The sequence below is a fragment of the Echiichthys vipera genome (assembly GCF_963691815.1).
Source record: "Echiichthys vipera genome assembly, chromosome: 8".
In the NCBI taxonomy this organism is placed as follows: Eukaryota; Metazoa; Chordata; class Actinopteri; order Perciformes; family Trachinidae; genus Echiichthys; species Echiichthys vipera.
Genome location: NC_139833.1, coordinates 20,929,655 through 20,950,574, shown reverse-complemented (window position 1 = coordinate 20,950,574; position 20,920 = coordinate 20,929,655). Strand labels below are relative to the sequence as shown.

The 20,920-nt window shown below is 42.3% G+C and overlaps 1 protein-coding gene across 4 annotated transcripts in view; it reads right to left on the bottom strand.

The window, feature by feature from the left end:
* Window positions 1-20,920, bottom strand: part of lars2 (leucyl-tRNA synthetase 2, mitochondrial) — a 44,501-nt gene that overhangs the window by 15,654 nt on the left and 7,927 nt on the right. For 2 of the 4 annotated variants that reach the window (XM_083918962.1, XM_083918963.1), the window contains exons 1-12: window positions 20,058-20,127; window positions 19,127-19,359; window positions 17,301-17,432; window positions 9,853-9,944; window positions 9,714-9,774; window positions 9,537-9,626; window positions 9,031-9,174; window positions 5,222-5,329; window positions 2,656-2,815; window positions 1,200-1,304; window positions 693-808; window positions 300-583 (exon numbers count right to left, since the gene is read on the bottom strand). In XM_083918962.1, coding sequence (XP_083775088.1) covers window positions 300-583; window positions 693-808; window positions 1,200-1,304; window positions 2,656-2,815; window positions 5,222-5,329; window positions 9,031-9,174; window positions 9,537-9,626; window positions 9,714-9,774; window positions 9,853-9,944; window positions 17,301-17,432; window positions 19,127-19,359; window positions 20,058-20,073 — 1,541 coding nt within the window. In that variant the 5' untranslated portion in view covers window positions 20,074-20,127. Of the gene's footprint in view, window positions 1-299; window positions 584-692; window positions 809-1,199; window positions 1,305-2,655; window positions 2,816-5,221; window positions 5,330-9,030; window positions 9,175-9,536; window positions 9,627-9,713; window positions 9,775-9,852; window positions 9,945-17,300; window positions 17,433-19,126; window positions 19,360-20,057; window positions 20,128-20,920 lie in introns of those variants that run through there. The other 2 variants (XM_083918965.1, XM_083918964.1) reach the window with 1 other exon arrangement.

The following is a 20,920-nucleotide window of genomic DNA, read 5'->3' as shown; positions in this document are numbered from 1 at the left end:
ATAGGGGCTCTAACCACTGAGCCACCTGGCACCCTGTCAGCATTCGTTTCAATATTTGGAGGGAGACCCCACCGCTATCAAAGGAAAACAGCTTATAACATAGTGAATAAAAATACATTGATTGGCTTTAAGTTACAACAGGTTTGACCCCCCGGTATCAGGAGGAGAGATATGAGAGATAAAATCAAATTTGGCATTTTTATAAGGCAATCATTGATAATGACATGATAGAGCGCCGTATGAATTAAGCGTGTAGATCCGTTTAAAAACATTTGAATAAAACTTGTCTGTGTTCTCACCTGGGACACTTGCAGTTGACCCAGTCATGAGCAGCCTCCAACGGCGACGCCCCCTTTCCTGTGAGAGACGGCAGCTTTGGCAAAGTAACCGGTAACTCCTCCTCAGGGACTGCAACTGGACCACAAGACCCACAATGCACCACAGGGATTGGTGTGCCCCAGTACCTCTGTCTCGATATCAACCAGTCCCTGAGCTTGGAGCTGGTGAGGTGGCCGCCAGTCTTCTGCTCTCTAGCCTTCTGGGAAATGGAGTCAAATGCCTGCTCTCTGGTGAGGCCTGAGAACTACAGAAAGAAGAGGGCTTTTTTTCACTTTTTTTTCTAAAAAAGTTAAAGAGAGAAGTTATACCCAACTTTAATGATCATGAGTCATGGCATCATCAACAGCGCAGACCTCCTCAGAGTTGATCAGAGTTTGTGTCCCGTCTTCGTCGCTCTTCAGCACTGTGGTCCAGCTCAGATTCAGAGCTGTGGCCACAGACAGATACTCCTCACCGCAGTCTGGGGCACCTGTCAGACAGGTGCAGCATCGACATGTACAGTAACACAGTAAAAAACATGAACGCACATCAGCGATCTCGTGAGAGAGTAAAAAAACCTCCCAGAGGTGGTGTTAAGCGTGTTGTGCTGTGGCTAATCATTAACGATCCCTCGGAGTCTACCTCCACTCTGCGAGACAAACACCCACTGGTTTCACATCATTGTTACACAATACTGCCTGGCAGAGACATATGTACAATATATACATTCAAAATGCTGTGTATTCTGCACAATCAAATCCACTGAAGTTGGAAACATCTGAATGATTATTCACCTCATCAATGTGTTCATGTGTGTTCATTTATTTAGCCTCTGTCTAGAACATCAGCTCCACCTATACACATACGCACCAATAACTCACCGATCACAGTATCCAGATAACCATCAAACGCCTCCTCGTGTGAGATGACCAGAGGAACCTCGCGGCTGGTGAACAGGTTGTGAGCAGTGACCTCTGTAAGGGAGTCTAAAGCGCAGGGGGCAGGAGGTGTGAGACAGGCAGTGCTGCTTCCTCTGGGAGCTCATTAATCAACAATCATTCACCACTAAAAAAGAGAAAAGCTCCAGGGAATCCCAATTAACATACACTCAGGCCACTGCAGTGGCTACATCCATACCTCGACAGCACGTGTAGTTAAATAAACTTATTTGCATGAGCACAGGCTCAAACTATGTAAGAGAGAAAATAACTTACTGTAAATAATAATAAATACGTACAGTTATGAATAAATGTATAAATACACAGGAATACAATCAATCAAGCAACAGAATTGATTGATCAACAGAAATAAACGACTAAACAAATGCTGAAACAAATATGGAAGTAAATTAATTTTGAAATAAATCTATACAGGTTGATAATGAAACAGGACATAAATAGATAAATGCTTAAAATCCATTTCTACATTTATATCTGTATTTCTGTGTCCATATGTTTATGAGGCAAGGCAACAAAAATGCAGAAATAGATTTAAGACATGTATTTATGTTCTGTTTAATCATCAACTTTTATCTATTTGTGCATTTATGTATTTTATATTTCTTTCAGAATGCTTTTATCATTTTATGTATTTATTTCCGTATTTATTTATTTATTGCTATATTTATATATACATTTATTTATTTATTTATTTATTCCTGTACTTTTTATACATGTATTTATTTATTTCCATTCCTTTTTTCATGCATTTATTGATTTCTTTTCAAGTAATTATTTATACATCTTCTTGAGGAGCGGAGCATCGGATATGTGCTGAGATCTGCCGAACAACCCGTCATCCATGCCGATTTCGGCAGAAAGTGATGATGCGAAACACGTCGTTTCATTCGGCATTTCTACACATTTCCGACGCCCTGTCCACTACGAACAGAACGCCTTCATTGCCAGGACACAGACCTGGATTCAAATGGGTAAAATATCTTTTTAAGCAATGTTTGATCCTACTTACCAAACATGCACCCACACTGGTGATGTGGAATTTATGTAGACAAAAATAGTGCAAATCTGTAATAAATGCCAAAAAATTGTAGTTTTTTCTTCATATGAGGGTTGATTTTTCACTGTTAACATTTGTTACATAAAATATAAACATACAACTCTAGTGAAATGTCAGTTCCTTCAATTCGTGCATTAAAACTGTGATGACACTTAATCAGGCACTGCTCAATAAAGAACACACATAAGATGCGAAGGATCAAAACCTTTTCAAGCACCTGAAAACCCAGTGAATGATGAAAGATCAAATCTGACCTATAAAACAAGAAGTCACCCTCCTTGACAGACCCAAACACAGACTGATCAGCATGGAGATGCTCACCTCTGCCTGGCTGCAGGGCTCTCTCCAGAGCCGGGCGAGCTGAGCTGCTCCCGTGCAGCAGCCTGTGGGAGGGCAGGATGGCCAGGTACGCTGCTCCAAACACCGTCTCTGGGGAGGAGCTGTAGGCTGACAGAGTCTCCCCCGTGTCCTCTCCGTTCACCTGGGAGAAAAGACAAGAATCACCTGCTGGTTTTCACGACGCCACACACAGTAGTTCATTCTAACATATGATGTCTACCATCACGGATATGTTAAACACATAAAAGGGTAAGCTTTGAAACACATTACGATATAATATTACAGTTTTATGCACAGAAGCATCTGATTCTGTAATACTGACATTTAAGTGCATAGTTAGTGAAGAGAAAGTAACATTTTTAACAATTTATTAATCGTTTTATTTATTTATCAAGTAAAAACCTCAAATATATCATAAATACAAAGAGTGGCTTTGTTTTTTCTACTGTAAACTTCTTGTTGTCAGTGTGTTCCCGAACTTTATAACATTGTGATCCCTGGCTTTTCCTTCAGCACTTTTGAGTGAATATTTGTGTTACAAAGTTATCACACTAAACTCAGACGAACATGGTACCTTATACCTACTAATTCTCAGCTTGTTGATGCTGAAGTTAGCATTTAGATCAAAACAGTACTTTATATTTTTTTTAAAGATTCTTTTTGAAGAGAGAGGGGGAGACATGCAGCAAAGGGCCACAGGTCGGAGTCGAACCAACGGCCGCTGCCTCAAGGACCTTCAGCCTCTTTACATGGGGCAACTGCTCCAACCACTATGCCACCGCCACCCCTCAAAATAGTACTTTTGTTTTAAAGCTATAGTCGGCAAGTCTGGAAGATCGATTTCACTCAAATTTTTAATGTTTACAACTCTCAACCCCTCGCCCACTACCACAGAGCTTCTCCGCTCCCTCTCATCGAGTGCTCGTCAGTGCGTGTGCACCAGATTCCTGTGAACGCGGCCGTCTCTTCTCTCATCAATAAACAGCATGGAGTACACGCTACACGGAGGTAGGCTGGCCGACTTACTCATAGATAGCAACTGCTAACATAATTCAGCACATGGATAGGAGTGTACATGTGATATTGTAACATGCGTGAGGGGGAACGGGGGATCTGTGGCGTGTGCACGAACTGTGACTGACACACACTGAGTGGACAGGATGACACGGACGCGGTCGATTTTTGCAAAACAAACAACAAGCTCTAGGTGCACGTAGAGGCGCGTTTTCTTTCTAAAACCGGATGATTTATGTTGTTCTATCGGAGCAAAGTGTCGGTTTCAGTGAATATGATCAAAAAATGTTGCCGACCGCACCTTTAAATGAAAATGAAGCACAAACGTATTTGGGACACACTTTTCATTCATGCAATTCTCTCTTTATTTATCTGTTATATACGCTCTAAATGTCAACGCACTGAAGGAAACACAAAATTGTCAGCTGGAGCCTCAATTCAACACCTAGAAGTTAATCTTGGGACTGTGAGGTGTTTAAAGTTGCTGTCATATACGTATTGTATTGCAGGAAAGATTGTGGACCACACCTCTACCTCACGCCTCAATACGTTTGCACATCCTTCTTATTAAACAGTTATATTTAACATATTTGTTACAGTATCTTTAAAATATTTGTTTTGCAATATATGTATTCTATATTTGTGTCTTTAACTGCAGTATTTTTCTTTTTTTTTCATTTCCTCTGACTTTGTTCATTGTCATGCACCATTGTTGCCTTAACACCAAGGCAAAATCCTTGTAAGTGAAAACCTACCTTTGATGCAAGGCACAACGTAGTGAGAATCTGGCTGTGCCTTTTACTCCGCAGAAAGGTTCAAACCCAGGACCCTCTTGCTGTGAGGAGCCACTGCTCACCCCTGAGCCTGCAACATGTGCTGTACGAGCTCTTTGACGCATAATGAGACTACAATGTCTTTAAACCTGTAATTATTTATAGATGGCCAACTCATTCTGGGGCAATTAGTATATGTCATGTTGTAGAAGAGATACTTATGGACTTGATTCGGCAAAGAGGTCCTGTGACAATGTGTGATAATGCATTGTCAGAGAAGCCACTGCCCAATTAACTAAACGGCCCCTAGTTTGAACTTTAATAATGTAAGATACAAAAAACACGCTGTCTGTAAATATGAAGTGTCTTTAAATGAAGGGAGTGACTTATTTTTCTGATTCTTTCTCGAAGAGAACGGTTTAATAAGGGCTCAGTCTGAAATACAGACGTGTGAAGAACTGTAAATATGGCTCTTAAACAAGTCTGTGACATCATCTGTTTGGGTAAATTGCCACTTGCGGATGAATGCGACCACTGAACGCGAACAACAGAGGGAAGATTTCGATGTTATGCTACGTGATTTTTAATAGAAAGACACAAATAAGCAGAGGAATCCAAAATAGAGCAATCAGTGCTGGGGGGAGGGAGAGATGTGAAGCCGGAGCAGCGGGTGAACACTTTGGAAAGAGGTTGAGAGATTGAAAGGAAGGAAAATGATGAATGATTAGGAGGTGAGAAGGGGGAAGGTAGCAAAGATTCACCTTGAGTTTGAAATCAAAGTAGCAGCCGGTGCACTCTCCGATCCAGTTTGCCTGCATGGCTTTGACGCCGTACCACTGTGGAAGGTCTGCCAGGGCGTCCAGGAGAGGCTGCAGGAGGAGACCCACACAAAGACAAGTTTACTACTCTGTACAAGTTTAAAAAGGAGCTCATTAACACTTCATTTCTGAAGGGGGGGCCCAACCAGCACCTCAAGTTTGTGGCTCTCTGGATAATGCAGTTGACTTCAGCTCAGTGTGGCCTCTTTCAAAGCCCAGCCAATTTATTTTGACAAAGCAGCAGAGCTGACCTGGTCACATTATGCAGACGACGATGGATTTTCAAAAATCCTTAACACCACTTGCCCTACTTTCTCCGATATCACAAAGCGATCGCGTATAAAGTGCACACACGCACGCACACACACGTACACACACCACAACAACAGTTATTCTGCATGATTAAAGGAAGCTATGCATATCAACGAGGCTCAGGCCAAAAAGTCACAGCTGGGCTGAGGCCAGAGATGTTGCAACTCTCCATTTCCTTTTCAGCCTGTCACAATCTATTACCCACAATCCCCCTCACTGCGCCGCTCAGCATGCAGCACCTCATCACAGCGATATCAATACAAACATAAACACTGGCTATATCACCAGCATGGCTGCGGAGTGCGGCAGTTATGGATCTGCTCCAGACAAAGACAGCCATCCACCCAAAAATCTGTGTCAGCATGACGGAGAGACTCACTGATGTTACCAGCAATAGAGAAAAAAAACAGTATGATGGCTTTAAAAGAGAGAGGCAGTAAATGTTTTTACTTTCCTGGATCAGAAAATATAGTTTGGCACAGATACAGAGTAACTGAAAGATGTACAGCAATGACAGGAGTCTCCATGGCAACAGAGAAAAGCTTGGAGAAACAGCATGGTATAGCAATTACCAAGGATTGTGTGTGTGTGTGTGTGTGTGTGTGTGTGTGTGTGTGTGTGTGTGTGTGTGTGTGTGTGTGTGTGTGTGTGTGTGTGTGTGTGTGTGTAAAAAAGACATCATGTACACTACAATATTACACAATGCAGTGATACAAATGTTTCAGGGATGTGAACCAGCGACCCCAAAGTGGTCAATCTAAAGCAAGGGATATCTGTCTGTCTGTCTTCCTGTCTGTTTGTCTTTTGCATATCTCAAGGACTGTTTACGTCACACCAGTTTGGTGCAATTTGGACGGATGGTAGTGCCATGACAACAAACTTTTACATTTCCGCCTGTAACTTTTGAACCTTAAGTCTCAGAAATTAAATTATTTTCTCCCGGATTCTGTGGGTCCAGACAAATCTGTTCATATAATCCCCACCAATTAGATCGATTTCCCCCATTTTGAAGTGTGGCAAAATCATTTATTTTTCATTAGTCATACAAATTTTTAGCAATCATCACCAAATTTGGATTGCAGAACATCTTTTTGGCTATAGCTGGCTGATGTCATATCTCCTGAACGCATTGAGTTACTGCAACCATATTTGGTGGACGTGAAGATACGATGTCTGAGTGCTGATGAAAAATGTAGGTGGCGCTGTAGCAGCATCATGTAACTGTAATAGAAGGACTGTCCTCATAGCTCAAGAACTGATCATTCACAAATTAAATTCTCTATAAGCGAGTGCAGTGTCTAATGCGAAGTCAATCGAATGAACAGTTCTTGAGAACTTCTGGAGGCCAAGCAACTGTTCGGAGAGGCCACTGCACTCTTGTACAGTGGGCGGTTCAGAGGTAGAGCGGGTCGTCCTTCAACCACAAGATTGGTGGTTCAATCCCAGTTCCTCATTTCCTCATATCACTGAACTCGAAATTGCATGGCTGGTCACCATGGTAGCCCGCTGCCGTCGGTGTGTGAGTAGCTAAAAATAGCTTGTTAAAAATAATATATAAATGCAGTCCATTTACTCTCAGTTTGTAAATCACTTCAGTGTAATGGGAAGGCAGCATGTGAGTACAACAAGTGTGATTATGCATGAAATTGAAAACTTCTGCCACATGAACCTTTTTGCACCCGTCACGCTCCAAAAAAAACCGAAACAAAAAAAACCCCATCTAACGTCTGAGTAACAACATGCGGTCATCTGTGTCCCGGAACAAACAATAAGGTTACGATTCACGGGGAAATTCTTTCAGTACAACGTTGAACAAGCTGACAGGGGAACTGACTGCTGAATAAAAACTGTCTGAAGTTAATGTCATCTAACGGATACATGTTCGGGCGTGCAGAGGAACACACACGCGGGAAATCACAGTCCAATTACAGAACTTCTGATTTGGCACACTGCGCTTTCACGCGGCCCTCCTTTTGCTCCGTCTGTCTTTCTCACTTCTTTTCCTTCACACCTTCCTCTTCCTTCCTTCCCACTTCTCTGTTCGTCAGAGAAAAATTAGAAATGCAGGAACACATTGTCACAGTAGGCTGCTTCCACCTCCTCTCACACCTCTGACACGGACAAGCATGGGCGACTCCAGCGGCTAAAACTGGCCGACGCCTGACTGTGGACAAATTCATCTTTAATCAAACCAAGAAGAACAATCCCTCAAAAAGACTAACTGGTGGTTTTGCTTGTTTTAACCCATTTATAAGAAAGCACATGTATTTTTCAAAGCATGGAGAAAGTTTTTTTTAATTGATTTCACACCAGGCTTTGGTTTCTGTTTTACTTCAGTAGGTATTTAAATCCACTCACACAAACCTATCAATGCAACAGCTAAATTTCTCTGCCTCTCCTTCTCATGGCATCACTTTGACTCACTTTATTAAAAGAAAGAAGTAGAGCTGAAACAACTAGTCAATTCATTGATTAGTTGAGCACCAAATAATCTGAAACTATTAACACAAGTCTTTTTTTCAAGCAGAAAAATACATTTTTGAGAATTTGAGTCTGTTTAATATCATTTGACATTCAATAATTAATGAATAAAGGAATGACAAAACAAGCAATCTGTCACCTTGGTATTTAGGAATTGTGGTTTTTTTTTTCTTCAGTTTGCAGTTAAAATCTTCACTTAGAAAAAGCAGATCCCAGCTGAAATCGGGCGTGAGGCGGGGTACACATACGGGCAATGCATGTCTTTGGCCTGTGGGAGGAAGCCGGAGAACCCGGACAGAACCCACGCAGACACAGGGAGAACATGCAAACTCCACCCATTTTGATCAAGGTGTGTCATGACAATGTGGGCACAAACACGTCGTTTCAGCTCATTCGGCAGGTTTGGGCACATCAACTATGGTTCCTCTAGGACCATCTACCAACCAAAACATCTGAACACCATGCCCATATTGCCATGACAAAGACCTAGATTAAAACTGGTAAAATATCTCTTCGACTGCTTTCCATATAAAACAAAAGCAAAACTGTTCAGTGAGCCTGTGTGCATGTTGGCACCTACATGTATAACAATGCACATCGTGTTCCGCATTCATAATGCATGAATATTTTCTGTGGGGAGTCATTCTGCCCTGTGCTAAGCAGAAGAAGAAGAGACAGAGGCTTCTCATCAACCTGCAGGCCGCGTGCTGGCATTATCCTGACTGTGCCGCTCTGTGCTACGGATGACGTGTCCAGGGGTCTGATTGCAGAACCAGAAGCAGGGCTGCAGCTGCTGTTTCTGAAGTGTCAGCCATGATTGTTATCAGAGGGGTCCGCTGCTCGTTTTGGCCCGCATGAAGCTGCTGGCCAGCCATTCAGACGCCACTTGTCACACACACACACATAGAGGGCTTTCTCTCTCTCTCTCTCATAAACACACACACACACCAAAGCCGTACCTTGGCATAGTTTGTAGTCTTGATGAACCATTGTGTGAGCAGCTTCTGCTCCACTAGAGCGCCAGACCTCCAAGAGCGACCGCTTTCATCCACCTGCTCATCAGCCAGCACAGTGTGATCAACAGGGTCCCAGTTTACCACAGCCTGGAAAGAGAACACACACACACGCACACACGCACACACGTACACACGTACACGCACGCACGCACACGCACACATGCACCCGACGCACACGCACACGACCCGACGCACACGCAATGAAAAGCAGAGCTTAGGAAGAAGCTTGCATTTAATAGACAGATCAAAGGCTTACCTCAAGGTCGTCCCATTTCATTAAACATAATCAAAAGGCTTCTACAGGCTCTCCTCTTTTCAGTTCATGCATGTTCTTCATAAAGTAATGGCCGAGCTGCCTCAATAATTTCTGGAACTGTCAGCGTCTGACCTCAGACTTGAACCAATCATTTAATTCAGGATAAGCGCTTCAATGCAAAGGCCGTTCCTACCTCTTTCTGATATGCCAGTCCTGCTTCAAAGAGCTTGATAAACAGATACTGTGTCCACCTGTAGTAGTCTGGAAGGCAGGTGGTCACTTCCTGTCAGCAGAAGAGTCGAGTCAGCATTGTGCGGTGTGAGGCACAAGTCTCTGTTTGATGCTCAGTTCTTCTTCAGTCTCTACTCACCCGGTCCCAGTTGAAGCACAGGCCGAGGCTGTTCAGCTGCTCCCGCATGGACTCGATGTTACTGAGGAGACATACAGAACAGCAGCGTTAAGGTATAAACAATGAACGCTCCGAGGAACAGATTGGATGTTTCAGGTACCTTTTAGTCCACTCCTCTGGGTCCAGACCTCTCTCAATGGCTGCATTTTCAGCTGGAAGCCCGAAAGCATCCCAACCCATCGGATTCAACACCTGTGAACGCGGCGAGGAGCTCTGTGTTAGTGGTGAAATAATCGATGATTGATTCATTTCAAGTCATTTAACAGGACAGATTAACAACAATGTTTACAGCACAGTCTACTGAAACCGGAAGATCTTCTTCACACATTTCAAGACATATAAAAAGACTGAATAATTAATTTGTGTCTGAGAAAGTTAAATAATCTTGTTAAAGATTCTTAAAATGACATCTACTCCTATTACACTGAAAAATCCAAAATCTATAAATACTCTGTGTGCACTTGAGGCTTCAACTAGTCCTTGGTAGTATACTTGTTTTAATGTCCCGTATGATATGAATTTTTTCATATACCGCAATGTCGGTGCATAGCTGAAAACAACTGTAACCCTTCAATAGGCAGCAAAATATATTATATTGTTCTCTGTAAAGAGCTTTACAGTCGGGGTAAGCTGTGAGTTTATGGAGAGGGGATCCCTATTAACTGCATAAACTTCTTAAACAATTAATAACCCAAAATTAAGTCTCTTTAACAGGGCAAAAACATGTCACACAACAATTTGTAACAAACATTTCCACACTAATAATGGTACATTTACAAAATGACACTGTTTAACAGCATGGTTTTATATTCTATGCATGTACTATTGACAGTAGAATAAGACACAATAGACCGATATTAAGAACAAGTCATTCAAAAAATACACTGTGTCAAAGAAAAGCTTAGTACATTATGATTGATAAGGTGATTAAGTAATTTTTGGGTTGATACCATTTGTTACGCAGATTTGGTGCTAACCATGGTGTAACCATTTTTTACCACTCGAGAATTGATAAAAAAAAAGGTCAAAAATCCCTAAAAATAATGCATTAGCACACCCAGACCTTAAGGAACACCATAGAAAAGCCCATGCTATGATTTGGTATAAAAAACTTATGACATTCAGAGATTTCTGTATAAATTAAATTTTTGGCAATTGGATGGCGAGTACTTGTGTTCTACAAACTGCTCAGAAAATTTCCTTATTGTCAATAAACCTTGGAAAGAAATCCGCCCTCTGAATGTCGAAGATCTCTAGTTTGTGGTTTTAAAGTTTCATGAGGCTGTGATTATCCTAGAGGTCACAAAAGCCCATGAGGTCAAGTTTAAAAAAATGCTCCCACTACAATGAAATGGTGACTATAGGGACTAACATCATCACACATGAATACAATTGAGCTCATTGAATCCACAAGAAATTGGCTCTTAGCAGGAAACCGGTGGATTGCTTACTCCAGGTAGGGAATGAGTCCTTACCCCAAGTGAAGGAGTTCAAGTACCTCGGGATCATGTTCACGAGTGAGGGGACGATGGAGCGTGAGTTTGGCCGGAGAATCGGAGCAGCGTGGGCGGTGTTGCAGTCGCTCTACCGCACCGTTGTGACGAAAAGAGAGAGCTGAGCCGGAAGGCAAAGCTCTCGATCTACCAATCAATCTTCGTTCCTACCCTCACCTATGGTCATGAAAGCTGGGTCATGACCGAAAGAACGAGGTCGCGGGTACAAGCGGCCGAAATGGGTTTTCTCAGGAGGGTGGCTGGAGTCTCCCTTAGAGATAGGGTGAGAAGGTCAGCCATCCGTGCGGAACTCAGAGTAGAGCCGCTGCTCCTTAGCGTTGAAAGGAGCCAGTTTATGTGGTTCGGGCATCTAGTAAGGATGCCCCCTGGGCGCCTACCTAGGGAGGTGTTCCACACACGTCCAGCTGGGAGGAGGCCTCGGGGAAGACCCAGGACTAGGTGGAGAGATTATATCTCCACACTGGCCTGGGAACGCCTCGGGATCCCCCAGTTAGAGCTGGTTGATGTGGCCCGGGAAAGGGAAGTTTGGGGTCCCCTGCTAAAGCTGCTGCCCCCACGACCCGACCCCGGATAAGCGGATGAAGATGAGATGAGATGAGAGATGACTTTGAGCTTTCCATAAATACCCATTTTAATTACAAAATTACACAATTTTAAGAATATTTAGGGACCCCGGTCTGCAGAAATATCCAAATACACCATTTTATAACCGGCGGAAATAACACATTTGTGCTGCGTGAAAAAAAAACAGTTTTTACCCAAAATTGGGATTAAAACAAAGTGGGCATGTGTGTAAAGGGGGGACTCATGGGTACTGCTAGAATCCATTTTCATTCAGATATCTTGAGGTCAGTGGTCAATGGACCCCTTTGAAAAAAGTCGAATGACACTCTAAATAATCCAAAAAATGACTACTGACTTTATTAGATATGTGACGAGAGGATTTATGCAAACAGTAAAATCGAAATGTTTCATCACAGGAGGTAAAAGCACTGGGGTCCCCTAATGGCAGCACATTTTGACCCTTATATGACAATATCCCTGCTGTGATCCCTCGAAAGCAAAGTTAAGCTTCAATGAAAGATCGGGACGTGACGGCTTTATACTTGCAAGTGACATAATAAGCCGTTTTACACACAATTTCCCAAACAACATCACAATCTATTGTCACTTTCTCCCTCTAACCTTCGTTTTTTGCTACCCTGCTGAACATAAATCACTAAATCTTTCACTCGTCTCTTTCTCTTTAGGCTGTTTTTCTGCTCACTGAGAGAGAAACAAGATGAAAGCACAGGAGTGGAAAGGGTGAGTAAAGTAGAGGAGAAGCAGACTGACAAGGAGTCGAGGACTGGAGAGGATCATTCGCTGACTCTAACCGGTCTGATGTTTCAAACGAATTGGTATCCTTGGTAACTGCATGGGCCTCATTTGTAAAACCGAGTGCTGGATGGTATTAGGGCTTAGAGTACTCAGCACGGCAGACCGCTGTGACTGCTCGGGAGGAATACAGCCACACTGAGCCAGGCGCAAGCCAAAGATAGCCTATGTAAAAGACACTATGCTGTTTATTCAGTGTAAATACTAAAGTGAGAGCATATTCATGAGAGGATGTTACAGGGGCCAACTGTGACGAACAGTCTGCGTTAGTGAGCTCAGAGACTCATCTTTTCACTGCAGACAGCTTCAGCTCCACTTATCCTTATGTCCACACACTCTTCACCCACCCTGTTATCACTGAGACTCGCAGAACATTTCAGGGCTTGAGTGACAAGAGAAGTGGGAAGATGGACGTGGGAGTCAGCGTAGACACATTTTATGACAATCTGTCCCCTGTGATGTGGAGCTGGGGGACATCCATCCGTCCACAGCTCTGGGTTCCTCGCGATGACGACAGCGGGGACGATTTTGTGAATGTGAGGCCGCTCTGCCACAGGCAAAGTGTCCACACACGCACTTCCAGCTACAAGGTTCACCCCATCAGTGGCAGCTCTGAGATGCAACTCTAATCACACCTATCGATTCAAACCAGACTCTGGTAATTGCTTTAATATTCAACTCTTATATCATTAAGTTGCACAGTTTTACATAGCAGCGATGTATGAGCACTTCAATCAGTCTTCATTTACATCTATAATTAAGGTTTATTTCACCCTATTACAAAAGCACATTCATGTTCTTTAAAGACTGACGGGTTAATGGTATCGAGCCATGCAGATAGTTTGAGTTTAAAGGAATAGTTTGACATTTTGGGAAACAGGCTTCCTAACTTCGGAGGTAAATCAGTTGTTGTTTTTTTACAACATTAAAAAATTAGTAGTCAACAGGTACTATTTCTTTGTACTTAGACTTTTGTATTGCCCTTATATGGGTTTGTTGGGGCATTTCCCTATGCAAATTCCAAGTTGCCCAAGCCCCAACCACAGCGAATTCTAGGTTGATCCAATAAGGAAGTGCCAAAAATTGCAGTTCCACAAGAGGCCACTAGGGGTTTCATTATAGAGCAATTTCTCATTAACCAAAAAAGGCTGAATATATAAAAAAGTATGAAAGGCAGAAAAAAAAGTTGAAGATGAGCATAAATCAGCTGAACGAGCTTAACATTTTGATGGTTGAATGGTTTTTGTGGCTCAAAGTATGCAGCAGGTAGAGGCGACAAAATATAATAATAATAATAATAATAATAACAATAAAGATTTGGATAACATAGGTTAATGCTTAAAGCATTTCCACCAATTAGGGGCGCAGCCTCTTGAGTGACAGCTAGCCACTGGCCTTCACTTCTCCTCTGAGGTATACGTCAGCCCAACGTCGCATCAATGCCCTTTTTTGGTAAGAGGAAATGAGGCGGGCGGAGTCAAATTCTGACAAGATGGTGACACCCATAGACGAGGATGATTGGATCAAGTTGAGAGAACGGACTTTAACATAAAGGCTACGAAGATCAAACACGATTCATCACCCCCCCCCCACCCCCCAAAAGAACAAATATAACAGAAAAACAAGAAACCATTCATGCACGAGACCCATTGAAACTGGGTTTACAATTCTTATATTTTCTGATTAAAAAAGAGCTTCTCACATGAAATACCCATTAAAAGCCAGAGAACAGCTCATTTGTGTGTGACAATGGAGTAACTGTACCTTCCTTAATTAACCAGTCAATAGTCTGAGTGCATACAACCGAACAAGCTTTGCTTTCTGACAGATGCTGAGAGAACTCCAGTCTTGTGAAACCATGTCTGCGTTCGGGGAGAGACCAGACAGAAGCAGAAGGTAAATTTCCACCAGGAAAATAAAAAATAGAGGTTTTTCATACGCCAGGGTAAAGGCAGGGACAACCAAGACCACAACATTCATCAACTGTTGCCTGAGGCGGCCAGATACCATTAGCAGAGAACGGGTTGACAACCTTTGGAAAGAGGAGATCAAGAGAAGAAGAAGGATCAGGATGATCAGGCGGGTCCTCAGAGCGAACCCCAGGAACAAAGAGAGGCTGGCCCAAAAGCAGCTGCAAAAGGGCGCCCGAAACTGACATCAAGCAGAGCGGGCTGGCATGGAAACAGCTGGAAAGGAAAGCCCGGGACAGAAGACTCTGGAGAACTGTGGTCAAAGGCCTACACTCCATTAAAAGAAGCAGCAATAGTAAAGAAATGGATGACTGATGTGAGGAAAAAGACGGACAAAAGAACATATCGTCCTTGTCGCATTACAAGGTGTGTGTGTGTGTGTGTGTGTGTGTGTGTGTGTGTGGCAACATCCGCCAGACAGAAACCAATCACAGCTTCATCAACAGCAGGCAGGGTGCTGCATATCGACTGTGATTTGAAACAGCCGAGTATGGATGTTTACCCTTGCCTTACCTTAAACAGAGCACACCATATGTAGTAGTTTATTTTGAAAATGTTAAATAGCTCCAAGGTGTCATAAATAGAAAAAAAAAAAGATGTTTATAAAAGGACTACTGGGGTGTCAGCTTTATAAAAACTACTATGAAAAGTAAAATAATCAAGCTATTAATTACAATTAATTTCTACTGAAGCAAAGTACACAACATGTAAATGTGCACTGTATATAAATCAATACTGTACAGTAAAAATCAAGTACAAGTACGACAAGCACAGAAGAATCTAATTACCTGCTCCAGGTCTGAGTCAACTCTGGTCTTGTAACTGAAAATGATGGTGTCCGGAGGGATTATTAGATTAGATTATAGAAATATCGAGTAATAGATACGCAGCATCACAGTTCAGTGCACATGTAAACAGAGCTGATATTAATTATTTCTGTGATGTAGAGCAGGAACAGTTGCAGATCAGACACTGAGACTTCACTGTGGAAGTAGATATCAGTCAATACTGTATAAATGTGCTAGATACAGAGACCTCCATTATCTCTAAATGAAACATTGTTCCAGTACAGAATGGTGGTTTAACAGTAATACATTAGCAACTGCCCAGAATTGAATCATTTCAAACCACTGAACGCAGACGGGAAAGCGGCACAATTGCGTCAGTTACCATAAAATATGCTCCTCAAAACTGCTTTTGAGGACAACACATCCTTTGTGATTTTGGGAAGAAAGGTCAGCACAGTACACGGCAGTTCAGCCATATGGAAGGACTTGTGGCGAGGAGCAGATAATGAACAATACAGCAAACCCAAACATAACCCCTTACTTAGTTTAGAAACTGAACAAATAAATAAGTCTTAAAAATTGTGATATTACTGGTTAAAAATCTCCACCGGCAATGAATGTGAAGCTGAATCTGCTGTGAGAGCTGACTATACCAGACTTGGATGTTTCATGTTATATCACATTACTATCACACATTCAATTCTTTTTCTTTCTACTTTTAAGGTGCTTTCACACCTGATGGTCTGTTTCTAGTCCACTTCCCTGGTGTGCACCAGATGCAGAATTAAAAGTTTTTCTTTACCAGCTGGTCTGGTTCGTTTTCACACCTATTCATTTGATCTGGTCCGAATCAGTTGATGACGTGCTGACGTGAACCGAAATGTAGATGCACTTCGGCTCAATAAAGGTTTGGGACAGAAAAGGTCAGATGTGTCTGGGGAGGGAGCATTAGTAGATCCTGAACTGCTCTCTGATTGGTCAGAATTGCCATGCTGGCTAATGCTGAGAATGTAAACAGAGTGACAGAAGACAACGTGCCCAACAAAAGTGATGTCTCAATGGAGAGACAACTGCGGGGGTTGGTCCTCGGTTATTACATCGTGTGTTGTTGTTGTTGTTGTGGTGAAAGGGAGGTACTTAGTAATCACGTAAATCCCGTAGCTGCCTACGGGAGCTGGGTTGGTCCAAAAATGTGCAGTGCTTTCTGCAGTTAGTGCGGACCCAGATCTGATCACGTTCTCAACACAAACAAACCGCATTAGAGTTCGTTAGGAGCGGGCAGAGTCCACCTCTTCTCCGCTTATTTGGTCCACTTCTGGTGCGCACCAGAGGACGATCGCTGCATTCCCACCTGCACCAACAAACCGTAGCAAATGAGGGAACGCACTCAAGTTCGATTCAACGGGACTAAATTAGGCTGGTGTGAAAGTGCGCTTTGAAAAAAACGGTAATTGGATTAGTAAAACGCTTTTGTTCTTATGAGAGGAGGCTTTTGGTAACTTGATGAATATTTACGATGGTCTAACACTAAGAAAGCCTTTGCCACAGTAGACATTTGGACAATGACTGCGTTATACTAAAGTCAGCGGTCCCAGTGTGACAGTGAGCCAGCGTGAACACCAGCACCCTAAAACTAAAGCAGCTAAATGAAATTCATTCATCTTTCATTTTATCACTTACACCTTTTTCTTTTTCTACTGTGACATGGCAAAATTTCTTCCATGAAGAAGGCCTCTAACTCTAGCTGCACTTGCCTTTACAAGCACTTAAGTCAAAATAATTATGATTGAAATAATGATAATGATGATATGATCATGATAATGATTTTTACATTTGATGCCAGTGCAGAGTGTGTTGACCTTGTTTGTTTCAGGGAAGTATTTACTAAAGCAGACATACCTGATGGCCTCTCATTCTCTGGAAGTGGCCGATGGTGTCACTGATGGTATACACTCGCACGTGGCCCATGTGCAGTCGCCCTGATGGGTACGGAAACATGGAGAGGACATAAAACTTCTTCTTGTTGGACCTCTGGAAAAAGAAACAACAGTCAGAATAATGTACAGAGCTGTAAAGAGACTTGCATGCCTTATTTTCTCCGTCTTCGGTCGGGCTTTTGAACGAGTCATTAACCTGACGAGGTCCAGACAGGAACAATAAGTCATCACGTAAAAAGAGCGAGAGCTCTGACTGACTTCTGTACGAGGCTCTTACAGCGTGTGATTATAGTGTCACAACGCCATTATGGATGGTTTACAGTCACAACACTGTTACCGCGGCAACACAGTTAAGTACTCGTTACACCCAGCTATACATGATTACAAGAAACCCGAGTCATGAATTTTTCAATAAATTAATTAGGAACTGAGGCTGTCATGAATGCACTTAATCACTGTCAGCCTCTCCCAGGCCGCTGCACGCCCAGACCATTAGGATTATAATATAATAATATATATAATAGCCCAGAGCTACAGGGCAGCGCCAGTAGCGGCTGCCTAATGATGACTTGTTAATCGGTTCATCTTAAAAGTGTTTCCAATGGATACACAGATTTTTCAATACCTATGTTCACTCCTTGACAGCATTGGCCGCCGTTTATACGAGTGATGTCACAAAAAAGGGCCGATCCAAAGGCCAGCACACAATACTCACACAGCACATTTCAATGTTTGTATTTATGATGGTGTGAAAACAGCCGGTCATTGTGCGGAGAATTCACAGCGAGGGAGTGGGAGTGTTGATGATGTTACTCTCCGAAGCAGGTAGAAAGCAAACCTCCAAGGGTGAAGAATAAGGTTGATATACACAAAGACACAGAAGAAAATGTCTAACTGGAGAGACTTAAAAACTTCTGTCTGAAGGGGCCGACGCCAAAATCAAAATCATCAGACAAATTCAATGAACGGCGAGAAGCTTGGTTGTTAATGACTAAATTACAAACCAGCTATGTGACCGCAGTGTGTTCTGCATCATATCTTGCCTCATGCATACTCCAGTCAGGCACCACCCCTTGCCTAAACTAGAGTTTAGTTAGCCTAAACGGGGGTATTTCTGCTGCGGGGGTATTCACACTCTTTAAAGGAATATTAAGACCACGGCACCGACCGCCACCATCTGTAATAGATCGGCAAATGCACATGCAAGGAACTCCAAAACAATAATGTATGGTGCATAGAACCCCGTGTGCGTCTGAGTCACCATTACAAATCTGCAGACCGTGGACTTGAGAACGCCGCTGACAGACTATGACTATGATAAACTTTAGACAATGTCCCCACCTGATTCTCTTCACATTCGTCCGGAGTTCATATGAGAAGAATGAAGACATGTTTTGGTTCCTGGCTGTCTAACCTATTATTATAAGTATTTTGATAATCTAATCGTCATTTCTTTGGCAGAAATGCTAAACATTTGGTGAATCCAGCTTTTGAAAGAGGACTTGCAGCTTTTCTCTCTTTTATATCATTGTTACTGAATATATTTTTGTTTAAAACATCTAAAGACTTTATCTTGAGCTCTGCAAATTTGTGATAGCCATTTTTTTATTTTTTCTAATATTTAATAAACTAGACAATTAGGCGATTTTGATTTTATTTTCCTCACTAATCACTCCGTAACTTGAGTTGTGAAAACACATGCAGCATGCCAGAGAATGACCATGAACTTGGATCAGACGTGTACATGTCATAATGACTGTAGGAATCTAGATGAAAAGGCCTCCTTACCTCCACTGCATCCTTCTTCCACTGTGCCATAATTCGTGGGTGCCACCATTCTTCCACTCTGTGTCGGGTCTCTATCTTATAGTCCTGCTCCCACACTCCAGTCTCACTGAACAGGGTGCGGCTGCTGGGTGACAGGAGGTGGGCTGCTGGCCTCAGGAGAGCGCCCCTGATCTGACCAACACCAAGTGGACACAGAGCCAGCCTTCTCACTGATACCTGCATGGTTCTGTCACCTGAAAAAGGACGGATACAGTAAACTGTCAGCAGAGAGACGGGGTCGTGGTGCTGTTGGTAAGTAAATGAAATTATCAAGAGCTGGGTTATCGACAGTTAACTAGAAAAAGACTATTATTTTTACTGTAGGCCTGGATGCTATGGCTGAAAACGATATTAAGTTATTAATGTTTGTCCAAACATGATATGGAAGATCCTGATAAGATAAGCTGCTCAAATGTGATGATTTTCTGCTTTCCTCTGTTTCTTATATCTGTAAATTGAATAGCTTTAGATTTTGGGCTGTTTGTCCAAAAAACAAAAACAACAACCACGTAAATGTTAAATGGACTTGTACTTATATAGCTTTCTAGTCTTTTGACAACTCACTTTTACGCTACTTGTCACATTCCTCCATTCAGACAGACATTCATATACTGATGGCATCATCTAATCTAATCATTCAAACGACATTCACACACCGATACTTTTCGGACCCCTAGATCGAACCACTAATCTTTCGAAAGATGCCAGCGAAGACCAATCGATAATTGGAAAAATATTCAGCAGATCGATTGATAATGAAAACAATAATTAGCTGTACATTACATCATCTTTTTATATGTTAAACAAGCTCTGTTTATTAGGATTTGATTACAACTTTGTGGGAATCATTCATTTAAACAACAGCATGTTGTAAAACTAAAAAATACATCACCACAATACGGTTCCATGGAAAGTAAATTTTGAAGTTACTTTAACTCCAAGTTTGTTTTGCAGTGTCATCAGACATCTGCACCATTATCATACCATTATTTCAGGTTCCTTTCAGAATCAACAAGCTTCAGTTAGAGCCTCCACCCAAAGAAAACGCCTATTCTGCAGGCTAAATGCTCAAGTGGGAACACAGGGTGGTTTCTAATGCCGTTATGCACAAGAGAGTTAGTTTTACTACACATAATAGGCATGAACAGGTTCACCCACGTTGGGATGCAACAGGACGACACTCCCTCAACTTCAACGGTCAGCCGCACTTACGGTTCAGATGTCTGAGTCTACGGGACTGAACATGTTGAACAGAGCGACTGGCAGCTCTGCGGCTCTCTCACAGTCTGTGTTCTCCGAACCGCTCACTCAAACAACAGCATGACTTAAATTGGTTTATTCAGCGTGATGTGATCAGTTCTGCTCTGGACAGGATGTTCTTATTAAGCTGCCACCTGCTCAGATGTCAGAGTGACATTTTCAATCAACTGATTTACAAGTATTCACAGATTTATCCGCTTTGAATCTGCCCTGCAGTATGATACACTTTTCTTTGCACTACAGGATGTCAACGGCTCCATCACCTGAAAGGAAGAATATGTTTAAGTAGAAAAGGATAAGATGCTGCATTACAGGGATGTCATATCATGGGTTATTCAGAAAGAAGTGTATAATAAATGTCTCATTTCAGTCCTACAACTAACACATTTATTTTGGCTGCCTCAAAGAAGTTTAACTCTCTTATGAGCAGAGCAGTGAGTCTGGACTTCCCCTTGTCTTAATGTAGGTCAGAAAGTCAACTGCATGTAAGAAAAA